This window comes from Gadus macrocephalus, chromosome 6, assembly GCF_031168955.1.
Source record: "Gadus macrocephalus chromosome 6, ASM3116895v1".
In the NCBI taxonomy this organism is placed as follows: Eukaryota; Metazoa; Chordata; class Actinopteri; order Gadiformes; family Gadidae; genus Gadus; species Gadus macrocephalus.
The window spans coordinates 24,362,473-24,380,748 of record NC_082387.1 but is presented as its reverse complement, the minus strand read 5'-3'; the positions used below and the strand labels follow the sequence as shown (position 1 = coordinate 24,380,748).

The 18,276-nt window shown below is 46.7% G+C and overlaps 1 protein-coding gene across 2 annotated transcripts; it reads right to left on the bottom strand.

Moving 5' to 3' along the window:
* Positions 1-24: 24 nt before the first annotated feature.
* thrap3a (thyroid hormone receptor associated protein 3a) lies at positions 25-15,057 on the bottom strand. 2 transcript variants are annotated; one of them, XM_060053147.1, is made up of 11 exons: positions 14,742-15,057; positions 9,525-9,710; positions 5,662-6,615; positions 4,528-5,172; positions 4,157-4,341; positions 3,583-3,691; positions 3,229-3,313; positions 2,408-2,592; positions 2,115-2,301; positions 1,827-1,964; positions 25-1,596 (listed from the first exon to the last, which is right to left on the bottom strand). In XM_060053147.1, the coding sequence occupies exons 2-11, from the start codon at positions 9,674-9,676 to the stop codon at positions 1,387-1,389; spliced, it is 2,850 nt and encodes a 949-aa protein (XP_059909130.1). In that variant the 5' UTR covers positions 9,677-9,710; positions 14,742-15,057; the 3' UTR covers positions 25-1,386. The 2 variants fall into 2 exon arrangements, with proteins under 2 accessions (XP_059909130.1, XP_059909131.1); XM_060053148.1 differs by lacking the exons at positions 9,525-9,710; positions 14,742-15,057 and adding an exon at positions 8,265-8,848.
* Between the last annotated feature and the right edge of the window lie 3,219 nt (positions 15,058-18,276).

The window sequence follows — 18,276 nt, the reverse complement described above, 5'->3', positions numbered from 1 at the left end:
AATAAGAATGTCCACGACAGAAAATAAAGTCAGCAAATGTCAAATTTATTACAGTATCTTTTCAAATGTACAATCTCTAGGAAATCTTTCAGTGATGAAAACTATTAAAAAAAAGAGCCATTCCACTTTAGCAGGTGATTTTAAGAGAAAATATTCGCAATTCAGAATCGACACACCCAGACTGTACAATTAACACACAAACACACATACATCAAGGCACACCAGGTATATAGTGCATCATATGGATTACTATTTACAGACAAAAACGTTCCCATAAAAGGGCACACATATATAAACTTTTAAAATGACAAGCCTTTCCTACTTCCCAACAAATACATATCACATATTTAATCTTCTTTAGTAGCCGACAAGAGGCTGTCGTTTCATATTAACATCTAGACTGTTGTTAGAATGTTTCGTCAACAGAAAAAAACTAAATGAACAGTCAATTAAAAGGCTAGTTCACGTCATAAGTAGTTGTTTCCTAGCGCGTTGTTGTTTGGTCCCGTGGTGAGAAGGGGCGGAGCCTAATACATCACTGATGTATTGTAATATTTCATTCTTTGCTGCTTGCTTCGAAGATAGTTCTGGCAGTAAACACATATTTTAACCGCTACTGTGACGTTGTAAACTGGAACACCTGTAATCTCCCTGCATAGCCTACCTAGTGGGATACACCTCAAAATGAATCTGAATTTATTAATGATTGGTTACCTAGCACTAAGATGTACATTCATTCAAAAGTCTTTAAAAATATTTATAATTTCATATCAAGCGCCTTTAGAAAATCCACAGCAGGTTGTCTGGTTACCTGGGTGATCTAGTACAGGTGAGATGCAGCGTTCTATTCATAATCATTTAAAATATAAAAACACCGACACCAACACCAACACAAACCCACCACCACAAGACGGTCAGGATTTCCGCCGTCCAAGTTACCTCCCTACCAACAACATGAAGGTGATGTACTGCTAGCAGTACTTACTACAGAACAAAGTCAATCCCTGACGTTACGCCCTGAAATAAACTGTAACATCTCAAAATGATTTTCCTCTATTGAAGTGTTGCGATTTTGAGAAGGTGTTAAACGCCTACTTGCCTCGATGTACTTCAAACAAAGCCGAAATCGGCATGTTTGCATTGGCCGTCAAACTGCAGATGAACACGGCCATTGTAGCGGTACAATATAGTCACTTTGATGTGCTTGCTGTACGTTTTGATGCCTGGAGCCGCATCGAGACAAGACTTGGCAATGGACGCCCAATGCGGAGCTTCGAGTTTGCCATTTAGCCTGTGTGACGCTAGTTTCAACTCGGTTTAAAGTACAGGGGACATTAAGGCTTTGTGCTTGCGTGGTAACGTTAAGCGTCGCTTCAGCGTCGGGGGTTAAGTGTCGTCGGCGTGCTCGCGTCCGGCCTCGGCGTCCTCGTCGACCTTTGGCTTCCCGTTGAGCTGGAAGTGGTTGTTGCCGCCCTGCACCGCTCTGCGGATGATGAAGCGCGGCCGCCCGTGGGCGAAGACACCGCCGCCGCCGCCGCCGCCGCGTCCCCGGGCGTCCGACGAACATCTCTCTCTCTCGCCCTCTCGGTCGTCGTGCTGCGAGACGAAGGAGGGACAGGGCCGGCGTTAGCACAGGAACTGTTGTGTAGCTCTTTATTTGTGGTACAATTCTGTACCACGCCGTGACACAGTGTAATATACTGTACTGCGCTGTAGAACTCGACAGCGAAATGTTTGCTATGCTGCACTATAGTACCACTAGTGTTGTGTAATGTCTGTTATTATTGTGCGACTATTGTGGTTCTATTGTGGTTCTTTCCTCCTACCAAGAAGTATTTCTTGCTCTTAGGAGTGAACTCGGGATCCCAGTCCTCATTATGAGTTGCCGTGGCTGAGGGCTGGCTATGGACGCCGTTTCCATGGTGATTGCCCCCGTTCCAGCCCCGCCCCCGAACAGTGAACTGCTGCATTAAAAGAGGAGAAGAAGAAATGCAGACATCTTGAGAGGATCAACTGAATAGAAATCTGAATAGGATCCGTCCAAAGCAGTAGGCGAACTGAAAACTCTCCTTTCAAAAACAAATGGTTTAAAGAAAACATATTAATCAACTTACAAATCCTCCTTGTTGTTCCTCTCCCTCAGGGGGTTGAGAGATGTCTCTCTGGGCCAGTTGGGGCTTGCTGAAGTCCTGGTCAGCAGACCGGCTCTGGGAGGAAGAATGGGCCTTGTGCTTTGATACGGTCGAGGAGGATGAGGAAGAAGAGGAGGAACTGGAGCGAGAACGTTTCTTCTTCCTTTTCCTTGAAGGAGTGCAGACAGAGAAGCTCTTTAACAGGCAGGAGGACCAAGGGGAGGGGTGACAGTTTAAACACCATGTTTCAAAGTGTTGAAATCGCTGGAACATACTTGGATTTCTTGTGACGTTTGGAGGATTTTTCCAAACTTTTTCCTTTGCTAGGAAGGGGTGCATCCCCTATGCCCTTCTCCTTGTCCTGATCACAATCCTGCTCTCCGACGGAGATCTTTTTACGGCGCTCGATGTCCAAGCGAAGGTCGGACGGGTCAGCTTTCATCGCTTTCTCTCCCCCGTCCTGAGCAAAACGAGACAGAAGAACGCGCTGTGGACTTCCAGTCTGCATAGAGGTGCACTCCAAGATACGTTTAGGGATTTGAGGGGGATGTTTGGAGACGTTTAGGAGGTGGTTAAGACTCGGAGTGTGAAGCTGGAAGAATCTCCCCAGCGCGCTAGACAACAAGCATGGACAGAGATGCTAGTTTGAGTTAGTTGGTTTTAACGTCGGCTTTGGTCAGTCTTTGGTTACCATGCACAATGATATCGGAAAGACAGTTAAATGGGAGAAGAGCCACGATTCATTTGGGGCTGCGGTTGATAAATTCTGTTCCTTATCTGGAGAAGAATAATACTTACTATGAACCTTCAGAGTCCTTCGAACAGCGTGGGCACGGGAGCAACTCTCGCTTCCATTATTGATCTCAAATTATGTGATTGATTAGCCTTGTAGTGCCCAGGTAGCCACACTTTAAAGAACGTATGTGGAGGGGGTGCACAACTCACAACATACTCAATGAGTTTGACTCCCTTAGACTCTGTGCCATTGATGGCGGTCAAGTCAGCGGTCTACAGACGTCTGGCTGGCTCAGCCCATCGTTCTGGGTGCTCTGTTTTCTCCCCATTTTATGCATCATATTGCAAAATATTTGGTCACCTTGTAACTGCCCTCCTCCGAGCTTTTCATGGCCTCAAAGAGATGAGAGTGTTTCTTAAAGGCACTCGGGGAAACATCTATTCTCCTGAATGGGGGGAAAGGAAAAGTTGATCATTAACGCAGTCAGTTCAATCAGAAGACGCAATCTTAGATAGAAAACGAACAAAGAAATGATTGAATGAACAAATGCATAGCTGAATCACCTGACCTCCACCAACCACACCCCATCAACACACAAAGCCAAGTAGCTCTTTTTTTTTATCAGGCGAGCGGGCAACACCGCCGCCTGACCTTTGACCTGGTAACCAGCCGAGGTGAGGTCACACCTCTCAGAGAGGTCGTAGGTCAAGCTACCTGTGTATTTCCGGACTCTTCCTCCTCCTCTCCCCTTGCTTGGCGGCGTTTCGCTGGTACGTCGCAAAGCGCTCACTAAGACTTCCTCCTGATGACGGGAAGTACTGGGCTGCACGGAAGGTCAGGGGTCAGTTTAGCATTAGCCACTTAGCTTCACAGGGTACTACTGGAGATTTACAGTAACGGGTATACTTAGTGATGCAGGTGGGGGGAGACAGTGTAGCATCATTTTGAAGCAGAGGCCCTTGAGAGAGTCAAGCTCTTGAGAGAAGCTAATATCAAGGCCTTGAGCCTCTCTCAAGGCCTTGAATGACGAGTGCTTAATTTCTTTCTCAAGGCCTGTATCTGGATGGGTCATACAGATACAGGCCTTGAGGAAAAAAAAAATGGTCACGTTGCATGCACAGAAGTGATCAACTAGTGAGAAGAAAAGAGAGTGAAGAGGAGAGATCATAAAGAAAGCGTAGGGGGGAGAGAGAGAGAGAGAGTGAAAACCGAGAGAGAAGCGAGAGCGCGAGGGAGCCAGCGAGAGCACAGAGGGAGCCAGCGAGAGCGCGAGGGAGCCAGCGCTCACCGTTGACGTGGTGTACGATGGTGAGGATGTGTTGGGCGAAGAGCTCCGAGGGGCTTCTCTGGACCTTGCTGGTGTCCACGTGTTGGAAGATGGAGCGAAACTCCTGCTCCTTCCTGCAGGACTGGACCAGGTCCTGGGATAGCTGACGCTCCCCCGCCAACACATCCGACGAGCTGGGAGCAGATCTGTTCATGGCAGTGCAGGGACAGCTCAAACACCTGGATTGCGGTCAAAACCACCTCAGGAGGCGGTGTATGCTGCAATTTGTCAATCGATGGACTAGCGAGAGGTTTTGGTCTAGAACAGAATCGCTCACAACGAGTCACACGCTAGGCTCACACATCATGGAAGGGGGTGTTCTTGATGCTCACCTGGTCATCCGATCCCTCAGGAAGTCCATCACAACGCTACACTTGGCCTCCCTGGAGCCAGAGGGAGAAGCCGCCGCCCCTTCCCCTCTGAGCATCTCCCTGGGGGCGGCGCTCTTGGCGGCGGGGGGGGAGGGGTCATGCGTCTCCGTCCTCGTGAACCTCCCGGGGTCTTTCTCCGGAGAGGAGAACCCCCCCGCGGGTCTGGCCCCCGCGGCGGCGCCGCCTGGGTCCTGGCCGCGGTACACCTGTATGAGGTCGGGGCGGTTCGGGGCCAGGAGTGGGCGGCGCCCGGCGCTCTCCCACTGACTGAGGCGCTCGGCGAACACGGCGAGCGCCGAGGTCTTCACCTTCGTCTTAGAGGGCTCCTCCCCTTTCTGGGGCTTGGCACGAGGCCCACCCTCCTCCTCCTCCTCCTCCTCCGCCTCCGCCTCCTCGTCGTCCTCACGAGCGTCCGTGCCGGACTGAAAGGGAGACGCTTTCAAGAAGCTCCTCAGAGTCATTTCGGCGCTCACTCGGCGCGGCGACGGGTTGGAGACGCAGCCGCCCGTCTTCCCGTTAGCCCCGCCCTCCAGGGCGACCTGACCGCTCGCCTCGGACCCTTTCTCCCGGCCCAGCCCGGACCCGTTACTCTGGTCCTCCAGGAACCTGAAAGTACCAAAGAATCGCACTTTAGGAGTCCAGGCACACATTTAACACAAGGACATATTATTATACCATGTGTATGAAGAGGCTTTCCATCGCTTATTATTATCACAATAAACAAAGGATACTATACTAGAAATGGCACTTAAGTATCTGAGCGAACGACTAAATAATATCTGGCACAGCATGTGATGCCAGGCGGTTGCGCAAATGGCCCAATCTAGTATTTATTGGTCTTTTTCTTCCTCTTATTTGAGTCTGTTATGACGACCGCCACATGTTCCCAGAGGGCGAAGCGGGAAGGAAAATACAGAAAATGTGTGGTTTGAGAATGAAACGTGAGCTAGACTTCTAAGCGGCAAATGAAAGAACAAGAAAACATATGAAAACAATTACAGACCAAATCAGGCTTAATTCCTATAGGTCGAAACTATCCTCAAAAACACTTTTCAGTACGAGTTTGTTCAGGGTTAAAATAGATGAAAGTCTTACTTTCTAAAGGCAGCAGGGATGTTGGAACTACCTCCATCCAGGTTGTTCTTTTTAGAGAAGATTCCAAAACCAGAAATAACGGCTTTGGTGTTTTTTTGAGGTGGGCTTTTGTTTTCTACTCCCTGCCAGGAGGGGGCGCCGCTGTTCACCCCACTGGCTGTGATTTTGTGGGCAGGGCTGGACTGGTCAGCAGACGTCAGCGTCATCTGACCGTCATCAGCTGAACTTTCTGGTGGATTACACTTCTTCACTACAGAGCTGCAGACACTCAAACTCCGCCACTTCCCTGCAATAGCGCCATCTTTATTAACTCCTCCTCCCACCTCCTCCTCTTCCTCCTCCTCCTCCTCTCCTCCGGCCTCCTTGGAGGCCAGCTGCTCCTCCTTGCCATTGCTTGAGAGGATCTGATTGGCCGACTCAGAGGTGGCGTTCTGTTTTGGGGAGCAAGGGGAGTGAGAGGAGGAGGAGCGAGCGGAGCGTCTGGACTTGGGGGAGGAGGAGGAGTGGTCTGAGCGGGGGGCAGCCCTCGGGGGGGTCACGCCCGGGCGTTTCCGGGGGCTGGCAGAGCGCCCCCTGGGGTACTGCTGCTGCTGTTGCGGCGGCTGCTGCTGCTGATGCTGCTGCTGATGCTGCTGCTGATGCCACTGGGGGTGGGGGTATTGCTGTCTCTGCGGCGGACATTGTCTGAAGTTCCTCCAGTTGTTGCGGAAGTTATGGTGGTTGTAGCCCCAGCCGCCGCCGCCGCCTCCTCCTCCACCCCCCCGCTGGAATCGCCCGCGGGGGAAGAAGCCCCGTCCTCGGCCCCTGAAGTTGAAGGGCCTCTGGAAGCCACGGTGTTGGTACCCCCGGGCCTCGCGGGGCCCCGGGCCCCTGGCCTGGTGGTCCTTGGCGTACTTCCGCTCGCGGGGCTTGGAGGAGGGGGATCGGGACCTGGAGCGAGACCGGGATCTGGAGCTGAGGAGAGAGGAAGAAGGGAAAAACTTCGGAAAGGCGCCCAATGCATCCCGACCGGGTGCTGTTTGGGCGGGGTGACCATGACCTTTGGGTTGAGGTCTCACTTGTGGACCTCTGATATGCGTATTGGGTCCTGCCAGGATAGCTAATATCAGATAGCAGATATAGCTTATAAATCAGACCGTCCTGTCTGTAAATCAGCCAGGACGGTCTGTGAATCAGCCAGGGAAGTCCTGGCTGATTAATAAGCTATGTTTATTAGCTTATAAAAATGCAGATGTCCAGGGAAGGTCTGTCAATATGAACAGACTGAATAATGATTGACTTAGCCACAAACTATTACTTTTGGGATGTGACCAAATCCAGTGGGACACTCATATTACAGCCAGATTTTGGATTAAAACGATGTGTGGGGGAAGCAGATCCATGAACAACTAAGAGGTTTGGGAGGCAGGGGGAGGGTTGAGGAACCACTGGGACCATTACATGGCAGAAAGGAATCACAAGTTATGTTCAACACATGGTGATGCATCAGCAGTATATGTTGTCAGGAAGTGAGTTTTTTTCACTTCACACATGATAAAATGCAGCAACTGTAATATGAAATACAGATAATAAAATGTGTACAAAGGAGAACTAAAAACGATTTAGTTTAATTTTTTGGTTTAATCATTAAAGATTCCTCATTTCTTTTCACATTTCAACAAGATGAGTGGATTAATGATAAATAACAATGATATATAAATAATAAATAACAATAAATCAAGGGACCTCTGGTCAACAAAGGAAAATCAAAAACAATAAGACCCCTTCAATGTCCAGCTCGACCATAACAAAAGACACTGAACTTTTCCTGGTGGTACTGAGATTAAACTAAAGTTCAGAAAGTAGAAGTCTAAATTTCCTAATGAACGTAACTTGCATGTGCTAATAAAGAGTGTCACCTGCTGGCTAATTGGTGAGTTGCACAAAAACACAGACTAAAGAATAAAAACACCTGATAGACGAGTAATGTTGCACTAGGTTCAAAGACTTGCACAGTGACGGAAGGATAAGAAATCGTCAAATTGTCACGGATGTTACCAAGTAGAAACGATTAAAAAAGAATTACAATCATGGGCTAAAATGAACCAATCATCCCAGTTCTGACCACATGATGTCACTGGCGCATCGCTGGAAATTATTTCAAAGCTCACTCTAGTTTAATGCCATTCCATCTCTATGGACTTTACATGAGTCAGGGTCGCCGGGTTCTCCACAGCATTTTTTAAGTTCTATTTAAAGTTCTATTTTGAGTTTTTATTCGACCATCAAAAACAAGCGTTGCGTTATGCAGGTCTACCACTGAACTCGCTGCGTTTACACAACATGCATCATGCTTCCTTAATGACCGATACTTTCCGTTTCCATTGACACTGATTTAATTTCAGTCTACTGATTTCCAACCTAAAACTATTCGAATTAATAAAATTCAAAATTACCTGCATCCAGTCTTAGTTTAAGACCGACATCTCAATAGCCTACTATTTGAGGACAAGAGGAACATAGGCTATGTAATTCGGAACACTGTCTGAAAAGAAAAATATCCACTTTGTAAAATACTAGCATCTTTGCCACGTAAATAAAACGAAAAGGCGTGGAAAACTCACCGGGCACGTTTTTTCATCGGAATAAAGAGGGTTTAAAGACAGCAGCGCATCGAAACGCACGTCGGAGTGAGATCTGAGAGCGAGTCTGCTGAGTACCAGTAGCCCGTCCTGTGGTCACATGGGCCGGGAGGAGAAAGCTCAGCCCTCCGCTACCACAACGCCAAGGTGCCGGTGCCAACTACACACACAGCCAAGACTGAAGCTCCAACGAGACATTATAGAGGTATGATAGTGTTGAACGGGAATATAACTAAGAACTAAAGCTAGAAATATCCAGAGAGATACAAAAAACGTTCAACAAACAAATCTAGCAGCCGCCTCAGGCTGTTACCACTGATGGTATTATGTAGAGGCGTTTTACACACGGATCTGTATTTAGACCTGCTGTAACTTGGTCCTATCAAATTGACGGGCTAAAAATCGGAACTGTTCTCCCTCTTTCATTGAGTATCTTCTATAAACGTAATGTAGTTTGTGAAGATATGTGGTATGAATTAGGCTACTTAATAAATGTATTATTTCTACTTAGTGAGAGTTTGTGTTACTGAGGCGAGAGCAGAATATTTAAAGATCAATCAGGAACTGTGAGTCATCAAGTTATAAGAATATCCTTGAGAATGTTTGTTTAAGTGGGTGTGTTTTCATGTGGCGTGTGGGTGGGTGTGGGTGTGGGGGAGTGTATCGGTGTGTGCTTTTGATTCAACCACAGTGCACCAGTAGTTCAGCAGTAGTGACGGTACACCGGTATACCAGTAGCCTACTGCAGTCAAGACAGTGAAACCAGTCGCTTCTCTGGGAGTGAGTGATCACGGCCAGTGGGAGATATCCACGCCAATAAATTTCCATTCGGCCTCCAAAGAAAACCAACAGATTATCTTAAAAATATATTTCCGTGCGTCAGCGAGTTCTTAGCCCCTTATAGAACACAAGGCAGTCAAAAAATGACACTAAACAAAATAAGTGAATCGAGCTACAAAGACCAGATGAGCTCTGTCTCCTGACTTGAGTTCTGCTGCGCAACACAGAGACACACTCACCCATGGTCAGCGATACACAATGAAGAGGAGACTGGAAACCACAACACATGACACACACAAAAACACAACACAACAGAGCGCAACGTACCACAATCAGATCAAAGCAACGCAACTAGACAACACGACAGCAGATCGCACAACCAATCACGACTCTGCTGCAGAACACCGAAAGGCCTGAGGCCACGAATTGTTCTTCGACCTCTGGTTCCTCGGACCCACCCACCTGTAGTGATGCTTCCGCCCCCGAGACCTGGAGGGACTCCTGGACTGTGAGGTAGAACGGGACCTGGAACGAGACCTGGAACGGGATCTCTGGCTCGACCTGGAGCGAGACCGTGAGCAGGACTTGGATTCTGATCTGGTGGTTTTTGACATCACTGCGGAGGGGGGGGGGGGGGGCCTTGTCAAGCTGAAAGACAACCAGGAGATTGGAGGGTGAGGCTTCTGACCGGAGTCATACTACACCAGGAAGGATCCGGCACATCGGTCAAAGTAATAGTAGTGATCGCAGTAGTAATCGCAGTCGTAATCGTAGTCATAGTAGTGGTGGTAGTAGTAGTAGTAGTAGAAGTAGAAGTAGCAGCACCAGAAACTGAGGAAGCTGTACCTGACCTACTTCTTCCTGTATCCACTATGTAGCTGTATAAAAGTGGATCTACCTGTATCCGAAACTAACTATCTGAATCCAATTGCCTGTATCTACTTGTATCTACTGTATGTGTATATGTCTGTATCTATCTTTAACTTTGTGTAACCATCTGAAAGTAACCACCCACAACTCACTACCTGCTTCTACCTTTATCTACCTGTAACTATCCGTTCTATCTACCTGTGTATGTCTGTAACCACCTGTATCTGCCACCTGTAACCATTTATATCAATCTTTAACTACCTGTATTTACCAGTATTATCCTGTATCGACTACATTTGACTAACTCTATCTACAGTTAGATAAAGTACTGTACTTCATCTAACTGTAAATACTTATATGTAACCTGTTTATATACCAATCTGCTCGGTTACATATAGGGCAGAATTAGTCTTGCTCAGGTCAACTTTAATTTAACCATACACAGTTCATGGGTTATTGGATGTGGTCCACATTTGGACCACATCCCCTAACCCTGAGACCAAAAAGAACGTCAAAACCCCTGGGACCCAGACGGGAGAAGAAGAAAGCGTGGGCCGGACATTTTCCCAGTGCAGTTGAAACAAGTTGTACATATGATTATTACTCATGATTATTCAAATATTCACATTTCTTGGTGTTAACGTGCTTTGAGCGATCCTTCATGAATATCGAACTGTAAACGGTTACCGGTCGTCTGGTTACCGGCCCTGCTCACATTAGTCTGCTCCATGAACGCATGTAAACAATGTGGACGTGAATAACACGATATCTCCAGAGATCTTTTCACCACATTTCAGATACTAAGCCGAGAGGATAAAATTTGATCGTTCTCTCTTGATTTTGAGATGGGAAATTCGTATTCACAGCAGACAGTACAGAACAGTAATGTAATTTGACATAAAAAAATAAAAATCCTCTCGAGGAGAACTAGGAGAGAACTTGATCAATCCCAGACAGGAATTTTTGGGTGTCCCATCAGTCACATCCTCTGACACTATTCTTCTCTCTACTATTCGACCCAGACTAGACCGGACACATTTATTTCACGAATATCTGCACCGAGTTAAAGTATGACAATTGATGGTCACGGCATCTATAGTTCCTCTGACGAGAGGAACCAACATCAGAGGACATGCTAAGCGTAGGGAACACATGGTGGTCCCACTGTGTATTCAGGCTACTATTTTGGAGCGTATTGAAATGAATCCGTCCTTCCCCCTCCGCCTCCTTCTCCACCTCCATCTCCTCATTCCAGCTGGCTTGTTGTGTTTGGCTCCAGAAGAATAATTTCCTGAGGACTTCTCCTTCATTGAAACAGATTTTCTGCTTACAGAGGGGTTTCGTGAAGCACGGGGCAAAGTAAATAAAAGTTCCCTCGCCACACAGCCGGGCATTATATAAGCAGTGTTGTTAGGAAGACTATTGTACTGCTCTCATCTGCCATTTGTTAAGGTAGTCGTTAAAAACTTTAAAATGCCAAAAGTACATTAGAAGAGACTGGAAAGTACATCTTTAGACACTTTTATTGGCTCTTAAAGGCAGCTTTGGGTGAAACAAAGTTTAACTACACTGAGAGAATAGACATTGAGTAATGCAAAAAAAATGTACAGTACAAAACTATATATGAAGTAAGGCTTACTAAACACCGGAGATTGGTTCAGATGCATTTAGCTGCTAACCAAGAAAATTGTAACATTGCGAACTGGTAGCTAACTAGCAAGCGGCAGCTGCTATCAAGCCTCCCTAATCACTGTGATGGAGTCTAAAAAAAACAAGGCGGCTTATTCTGTAATCATTCTCTACTTGGGTTACACAAACACACACACACACACACACACACACACACACACACACACATGTTCACACACATGTGCCACTAGACAATCAGATATGCACAAACATATGCTTCACAACCTCATGGATCAATCACTGACACACACACAGACACATAAAAATACTCTCCCGGGCTCCATCACACACGCACACACACACACACACACACACACACACACACACACACACACACACACACACACACAGTGATGGAGCTTAAGAAACAGCTGCTCTCTGCCTCCTGTTTGTTTGACGCCATCCAATGACGCTGATGTCATGGACTCCATTAGCATCACGCTAACATCCCCTGCACTAGCATGTGGCTAACATGGCTTGCACTAGCATCCCGCTAACCCTCATTACAATTAGCTTTACTCTTACATCACCAGAACTAGCATCCAGGTAACTCCCATCACCTGTAGCAGCACATCGCCAGAGCCAGCATCCAGACAACATCCCATCATCTACACTAGCATCTCACTAAGGCCGAACCCAATCATCTCCACTAGCATCTCACTAAGGCCGAACCCAATCATCTACACTAGCATCTCACTAAGGCCGAACCCAATCATCTCCACTAGCATCTCACTAACGCTGAACCCAATCATCTCCACTAGCATCTCACTAAGGCTGAACACAATCATCTCAACTAGCATCTCACTAAGGCCGAACACAATCATCTCAACTAGCATCTCACTAAGGCCGAACACAATCATCTCCACTAGCATCTCACTAAGGCCGAACACAATCATCTCAACTAGCATCTCACTAACGCTGAACCCAATCATCTCAACTAGCATCTCACTAAGGCCGAACACAATCATCTCAACTAGCATCTCACTAACGCTGAACCCAATCATCTACACTAGCATCTCACTAACGCTGAACCCAATCATCTCCAATAGCATCTCACTAACGCTGAACCCAATCATCTCCAATAGCATCTCACTAACACAACAATCAATTACGTCACAAGCATCTTGCTAACATCGCCTCCACTAGCATACAGACTAGCATTCCACAGAGACAGCTGGAATCCCACTTGCTTTCTTCATGCCACACTGAGTACATGTACAAACTAATGCTCGCACACACACACACACACACACACACACACACACACACACAAACTTCCCCGTCCCTCTGCCACGCTGCTGCACCAACTGTCATCATTGGCTGGCAGCCCTGCGCAGCGTCTGTTAGCACTGCTATCCCTCGAGAGATTTCACACAACAATCCTCAAACAGCTGGGCCCGTAACCTGGCCTGTTACCAGGCCGGTGGGTAACCAGGCTAGAGTTAGAACAGCCGGGCTAGTAACCAGGCTAATAACCAGGCTTACGTTAAAACAACATGGCTCGTAGCCGGGCTTATAACCAGGCCAGAGTAAGAACAAGCAGGCTAGTAACCAGGCTAGTAACCAGGCTAGTAAACAGGCTTATAACCAGGCTTACGTTAAAACAACATGGCTCGTAAACGGGCTTATAACCAGGCCAGAGTAAGAACAAGCAGGCTAGTAACCAGGCTAGTAACCAGGCTAGTCACCAGGCTAATGTTAGAACAACTTGGTTAGCAGTCAGCCTTATAAACCGGCTATGACAGGCAGAGTAACTATACTAGCGCTGAAACAACCGGGCTAGTAGTGATGGGAATCTGCAGGGACCTCACGATACTATTTTATTCCGATGCCGATACAATATGTTCTGCAATTCCGTAGATATGGGGATAAGATATTATGAATGAGTGAATATAACCCACTAAGAGATGTCCACTTCCACTTAGAGATGTCCACTTCTTACTTTAGTCTTACTTTTATTTTAATATATTTTATTTCTAATTTTCTAATTTTCTTATCTTCTATGCTTGTCATTTATTTTTGTTCGGAGCACCTGGAACGAAACAATTTTTCCCCGGGGATTAATTAAGTTTTTTGATACTAATTCTGATGATATTCAGTACAATTCAATCTTCTGTGTTTTTTTTTTTATATATATACTGGGGGGGGGGGGGGGGGGGGGGGGCAGCGGGGTGGCCGTCCCCTGACCAGGAGGGGCCGTTGCCCCCCATGGCCCCCACGTGGCTACGCCCCTGGTTAGAACGCTGTCATTTGTTGATCCTGATTTCATTGTACCATGCATCCATCTCAATGTGTAATTCGGCTGTGTTTCTATCCTAATTTCATGATACATTTTACAGTAACAGTACAGAGTTCATGGCAAATAAGCGTTTAACTGCATAATTATGACAAACATTCCTTTTCACTGGTTGTTCAACTACTAGTCCTGTCTGTTTGAAGAAGGACAAGGGGATGACAAACGGCTGTCATCTCCTCTCTCTGCATCTCTTAGTTTGACATCACCTCATCTAAAGGTCCTCTCTATTTTGGTCTCCTGCGGTGAGCCCTCAGTGTGTGGTGTTAGTTTCGCGTTGTTTTAACCTGAGCGAGTCTGTCCCTGGAAATCTCGGAAGCCAAGTTATAATAAGGTTACATATGAATCTTATTTCTATTGAGAATGAAGCAGGGAAAATGTTTCTGAAAACAGCAGAAAACACAGATACTCTCACGCGCAACACACACACACACACACACACACACACACACACACACACACACACACACACACACACACACACACACACACACACACACACACACACACACACACACACACACACACACACACACACACACACACACACGCACACACACATCCACGTCAAAAGTGAAAAAATGTGTGTGACTCCTGACGCTCCTGGTTCTGCCTCACGTCCGTGTTTGCTGAAGTGTTTGTTCAGCGGGAGAGATCCTGGTGAGAGGAGCTCACACATGCGCTCTCAGTTAAACTGTTGCTGACGCATCTCTAGTTCATTCAACAACGTAGAGACGCGTTCATTCTAGGCGTTAGCACATCAGACTCCACAATGTCTAAATATTTAACCTATAACTTATGTTACACGTGTGTTACGCTATACGTACCTTTTTCAGTCAGCTTCAAGATCAAGATGTGAGCTTCTTTCAAGAGAGACAGGGACTCTGACGTCCAAATCGAGTCACACGAAAACAATGTCACCGTAACTGGGATGTCTTTTTGCGCATAAATAGGTTTGCCTGGCAAAGTATTTGCCAGCATCCAAATCACGGAGTCTTCATTCCTTATTGCCAGTGTGTTGTTGGGTGGAGGGTAAAGTCATAGTTCTGCCTCCGGTGCGACCAACGACGAGTTTGGTTGACAATCCCATCGGATGGAGAGCCCGTGCCTGCGCGCACCAGATGCGTAAACTGGGCGAATGGGTGTGACTGCGCAGACACGCGCAGGCGCGCTAATAACACCGCCCTCCAAATCAACCATTATTTAACTCCGTCTCAAAGTTATTCAATAAAAAAATAATGGAAAGAAAAGACGAACGAAACATTGCTAGAAAGAGAATAAGACAGAACAATTATAATTGAACGTATACGTTATGTGAAACTCTGCCAACGCCAGATGTTCCTGCTGCTATACGTCGGAGGAGGTGTAGAGGTGCAGCATCCCTTTTCTCTCAGATGTCCTTATTCCTCCATCTCTATGGTCCTGCTCCAGATCCACTCTGATCCGGTTCCAGGTCATCTCCTGGCTGGTTCGTTCAAGGCCTTCCCTAGCCCTGGCACAGTTGTCCTTGGCAGAGATATATGGAGGTATTTTAAGGAATGAGCCTTTTTCCTGGATAACAGAGATCCATCTCTCTCTCTCTCTCTCTCTCTCTCTCTCTCTCTCTCTCTCTCTCTCTCTCTCTCTCTCTCTCTCTCTCTCTCTCTCTCTCTCTCTCTCTCTCTCTCTCTCTCTCTCTCTCTCTCTCAGCAGTCAGATCCGTCCATTTTGCTCCTCAGACTCCACTCCAGCCAACCTTTTTCATCCTATATATATATATATATATATATATATATATATATATATATATATGCCACCACACAATCTTACATTAATATACATGTTAGAATTTAAACAAATAAAATAGATTTTGGTTTTCATCAATCAATGGATGCACATAAATAGACTGAGACATGTCTGACAGAGCTAAACGAATAGTGTGTTCACGAGCAAACCGTTGGAGATTGGTTTTGTGTTACAAAGCTGCCCTGTGATATAAATTCGTCATGTTGTGAATCACTCATCGCTCCTATCAATATCAGAGTAAGATGGTGTTTACGAGCATTGTATTCTGGGACGCAACGTTAGTTCATTTCGACACAACGTCCAACTTTAACAACGTCCAACCTGTCCAACTTGTAAACTGTGGGCTTGGCAGCGGCTCCAGTGGAGATGTCCCAGATATGAATTGTCCTCACCCTTCTCTTATCTATAAATGTCGAGTCATCCGACTCCATGGGGGGTCCGAAGGAGCCTTTATTGCGGTCAGGACTGGGTTGAACCAGATCGGAGTGTCAGGCAGGCAGCTGCCGGGGGGACCCACGGGGGGTTGCGACCCCTCATCCAGATGCCATTAGCAACTCCAAGGGCGGCCTTTTGATGGGGAACCAGTTGTCATGGAGACCCACAGCGTCTCTGTTCTGACAACAGGCCGTTGCATGATGGGAGTTGTAGTAAAATGAAGAAGCCAAGAGATCTTTTTATTTAAGTGTACGGTATCCGGTAAGAAATCTTAAATATTTCTACTGGAAAATTCCACAGATTCACTGAAAATGTCATGCTAATGGCCACGAGACATGTTGTTTTTCAACCTATTCTTATGCAGATTGTTAAAGTAATCGCGGTTTTATATAGATATTTTTCATATTGTGCGCTGCTGCCACAACAAATCCCCCCTCACGGATAATCAAAGCATCCTCATTATCTTATCTCTCTCATGTGTCGCGGAACAACAGCATGACTGCTAGCATGTGTTGAATGAGAGCAGCATGACTACCAACATTTATTGTATATAAAACAAACAGCACGACTGTTAACTTGTCTTGCATAAGAAAAGCATGACTGTTAACATGTATTGCATAAGAATAGCATGACTGTTAACATGTCCTGCATAGTAACAGTAGGACTGTTAACATGTCCTGCATAGTAACAGCAGGACTGTTAACATGTATTGCATAAGAACAGAATGACTGTTAACATGTCTTGCATAAGAAAAACATGACTGTTAACATGTCTTGCATAAGAACAGAATAATTGTTTACATCTCTTTCAGAAGAACAGCATGACTGTTAACATGTCTTGCATAAGAACAGCATAATTTTTTAACATGTCTTGCATAAGAACTGCATGAATGATAACATGTCTTTAATAAGAATAGTGTGACTGCTAAGACGTCTTGTATAAGACCAGCACTGCTGCTAACATGTCTTGTATAAGAACGGGAAAGACAGAGAGCTGACAGCCCTCCCCCCCTGTGTGCCAACAGAACCGAAATAGCATGGCTCGATCGTAAAACAGAAACGCTCTCACACACAAGGGGCGACGGCGAGGTCAGTCCCCTCAACCTTATCGCTGAGAGCGCTTCAGAGCTTCAGATGAAGGAGAGGGAGGGGTTAACCTCTGTAGGTCTAGTTAGAGGGGGAGGCACCAGGACTAACATGCATGTGCTTACAAGTACACACCGGATGATACCGTACATTTATTTACTGTTGAGTCATGCATCACGCTTTAATCCAAAGCTACTGAGAGTGTATTCAGATACATGTCATTAGGAGCAGTTGGTGGCTAGGGGACGTCTTGCTCAACGATGCCTATGCTGGGGACATTGGGCACAGACCTCTTCAGCTGTGAGTCAGACTGACCAACCATTAGACTACCCTGACCCCCCCCCCCCCCCCCCCGACATGAACATACAATCAAAGAGCTACAGAAACCCCAATAATCGGTGTGTTGAGTGAGGTTCACTCCCAAAAACCTTCCATTGAAATCATGTCAAACGGTGTCTATCATGCTGTGGCAGGGAGCCGGTCTGGTTGGTGTAAAGACCGGGTGGGCTGAGCAGAACGTAGGGGACACGGGTATTACAAGTCTAGCGGTAAACAGCCTGTGCACCACGTGGGACTGCTTCGCTGTTGTTTGAGTCTGAACTCTGCGGGGTACATCTGCGAACGTCTCTCAAAGGGTCTCCTGGGAAGACGCCGGTAATGAATAATAAGAACGTCAACTCAACCTCCGCTCCTTCTTTGAATCCTCTGCTGTGACATGTGATCAGGTGCTTTCGAGAGCCGGTGCACCGCTTCTTCGTCATGGAGAGACGGGCGACGTCGACTGGTGATGGATGGGCCCTGGCATTTCGGTCGCCAGGGAAACGGCGGTGTTTGAGGGTGTGTTTTTTTGCCGCAGTGAGTGTAGGGGACAGATGTGTGGCTTGCGACGCTCGAACGTGACACGCGTGGTTTCCCTGTCCCTGACTGAGAGATGGGTTCAACTGAACAGTCGGCGGGCTTCTCAAGAAGTGTCTACACACACACACACACACACACACACACACACACACACACACACACACACACACACCTGGTCTAGCAACAGAGATGACTAGAA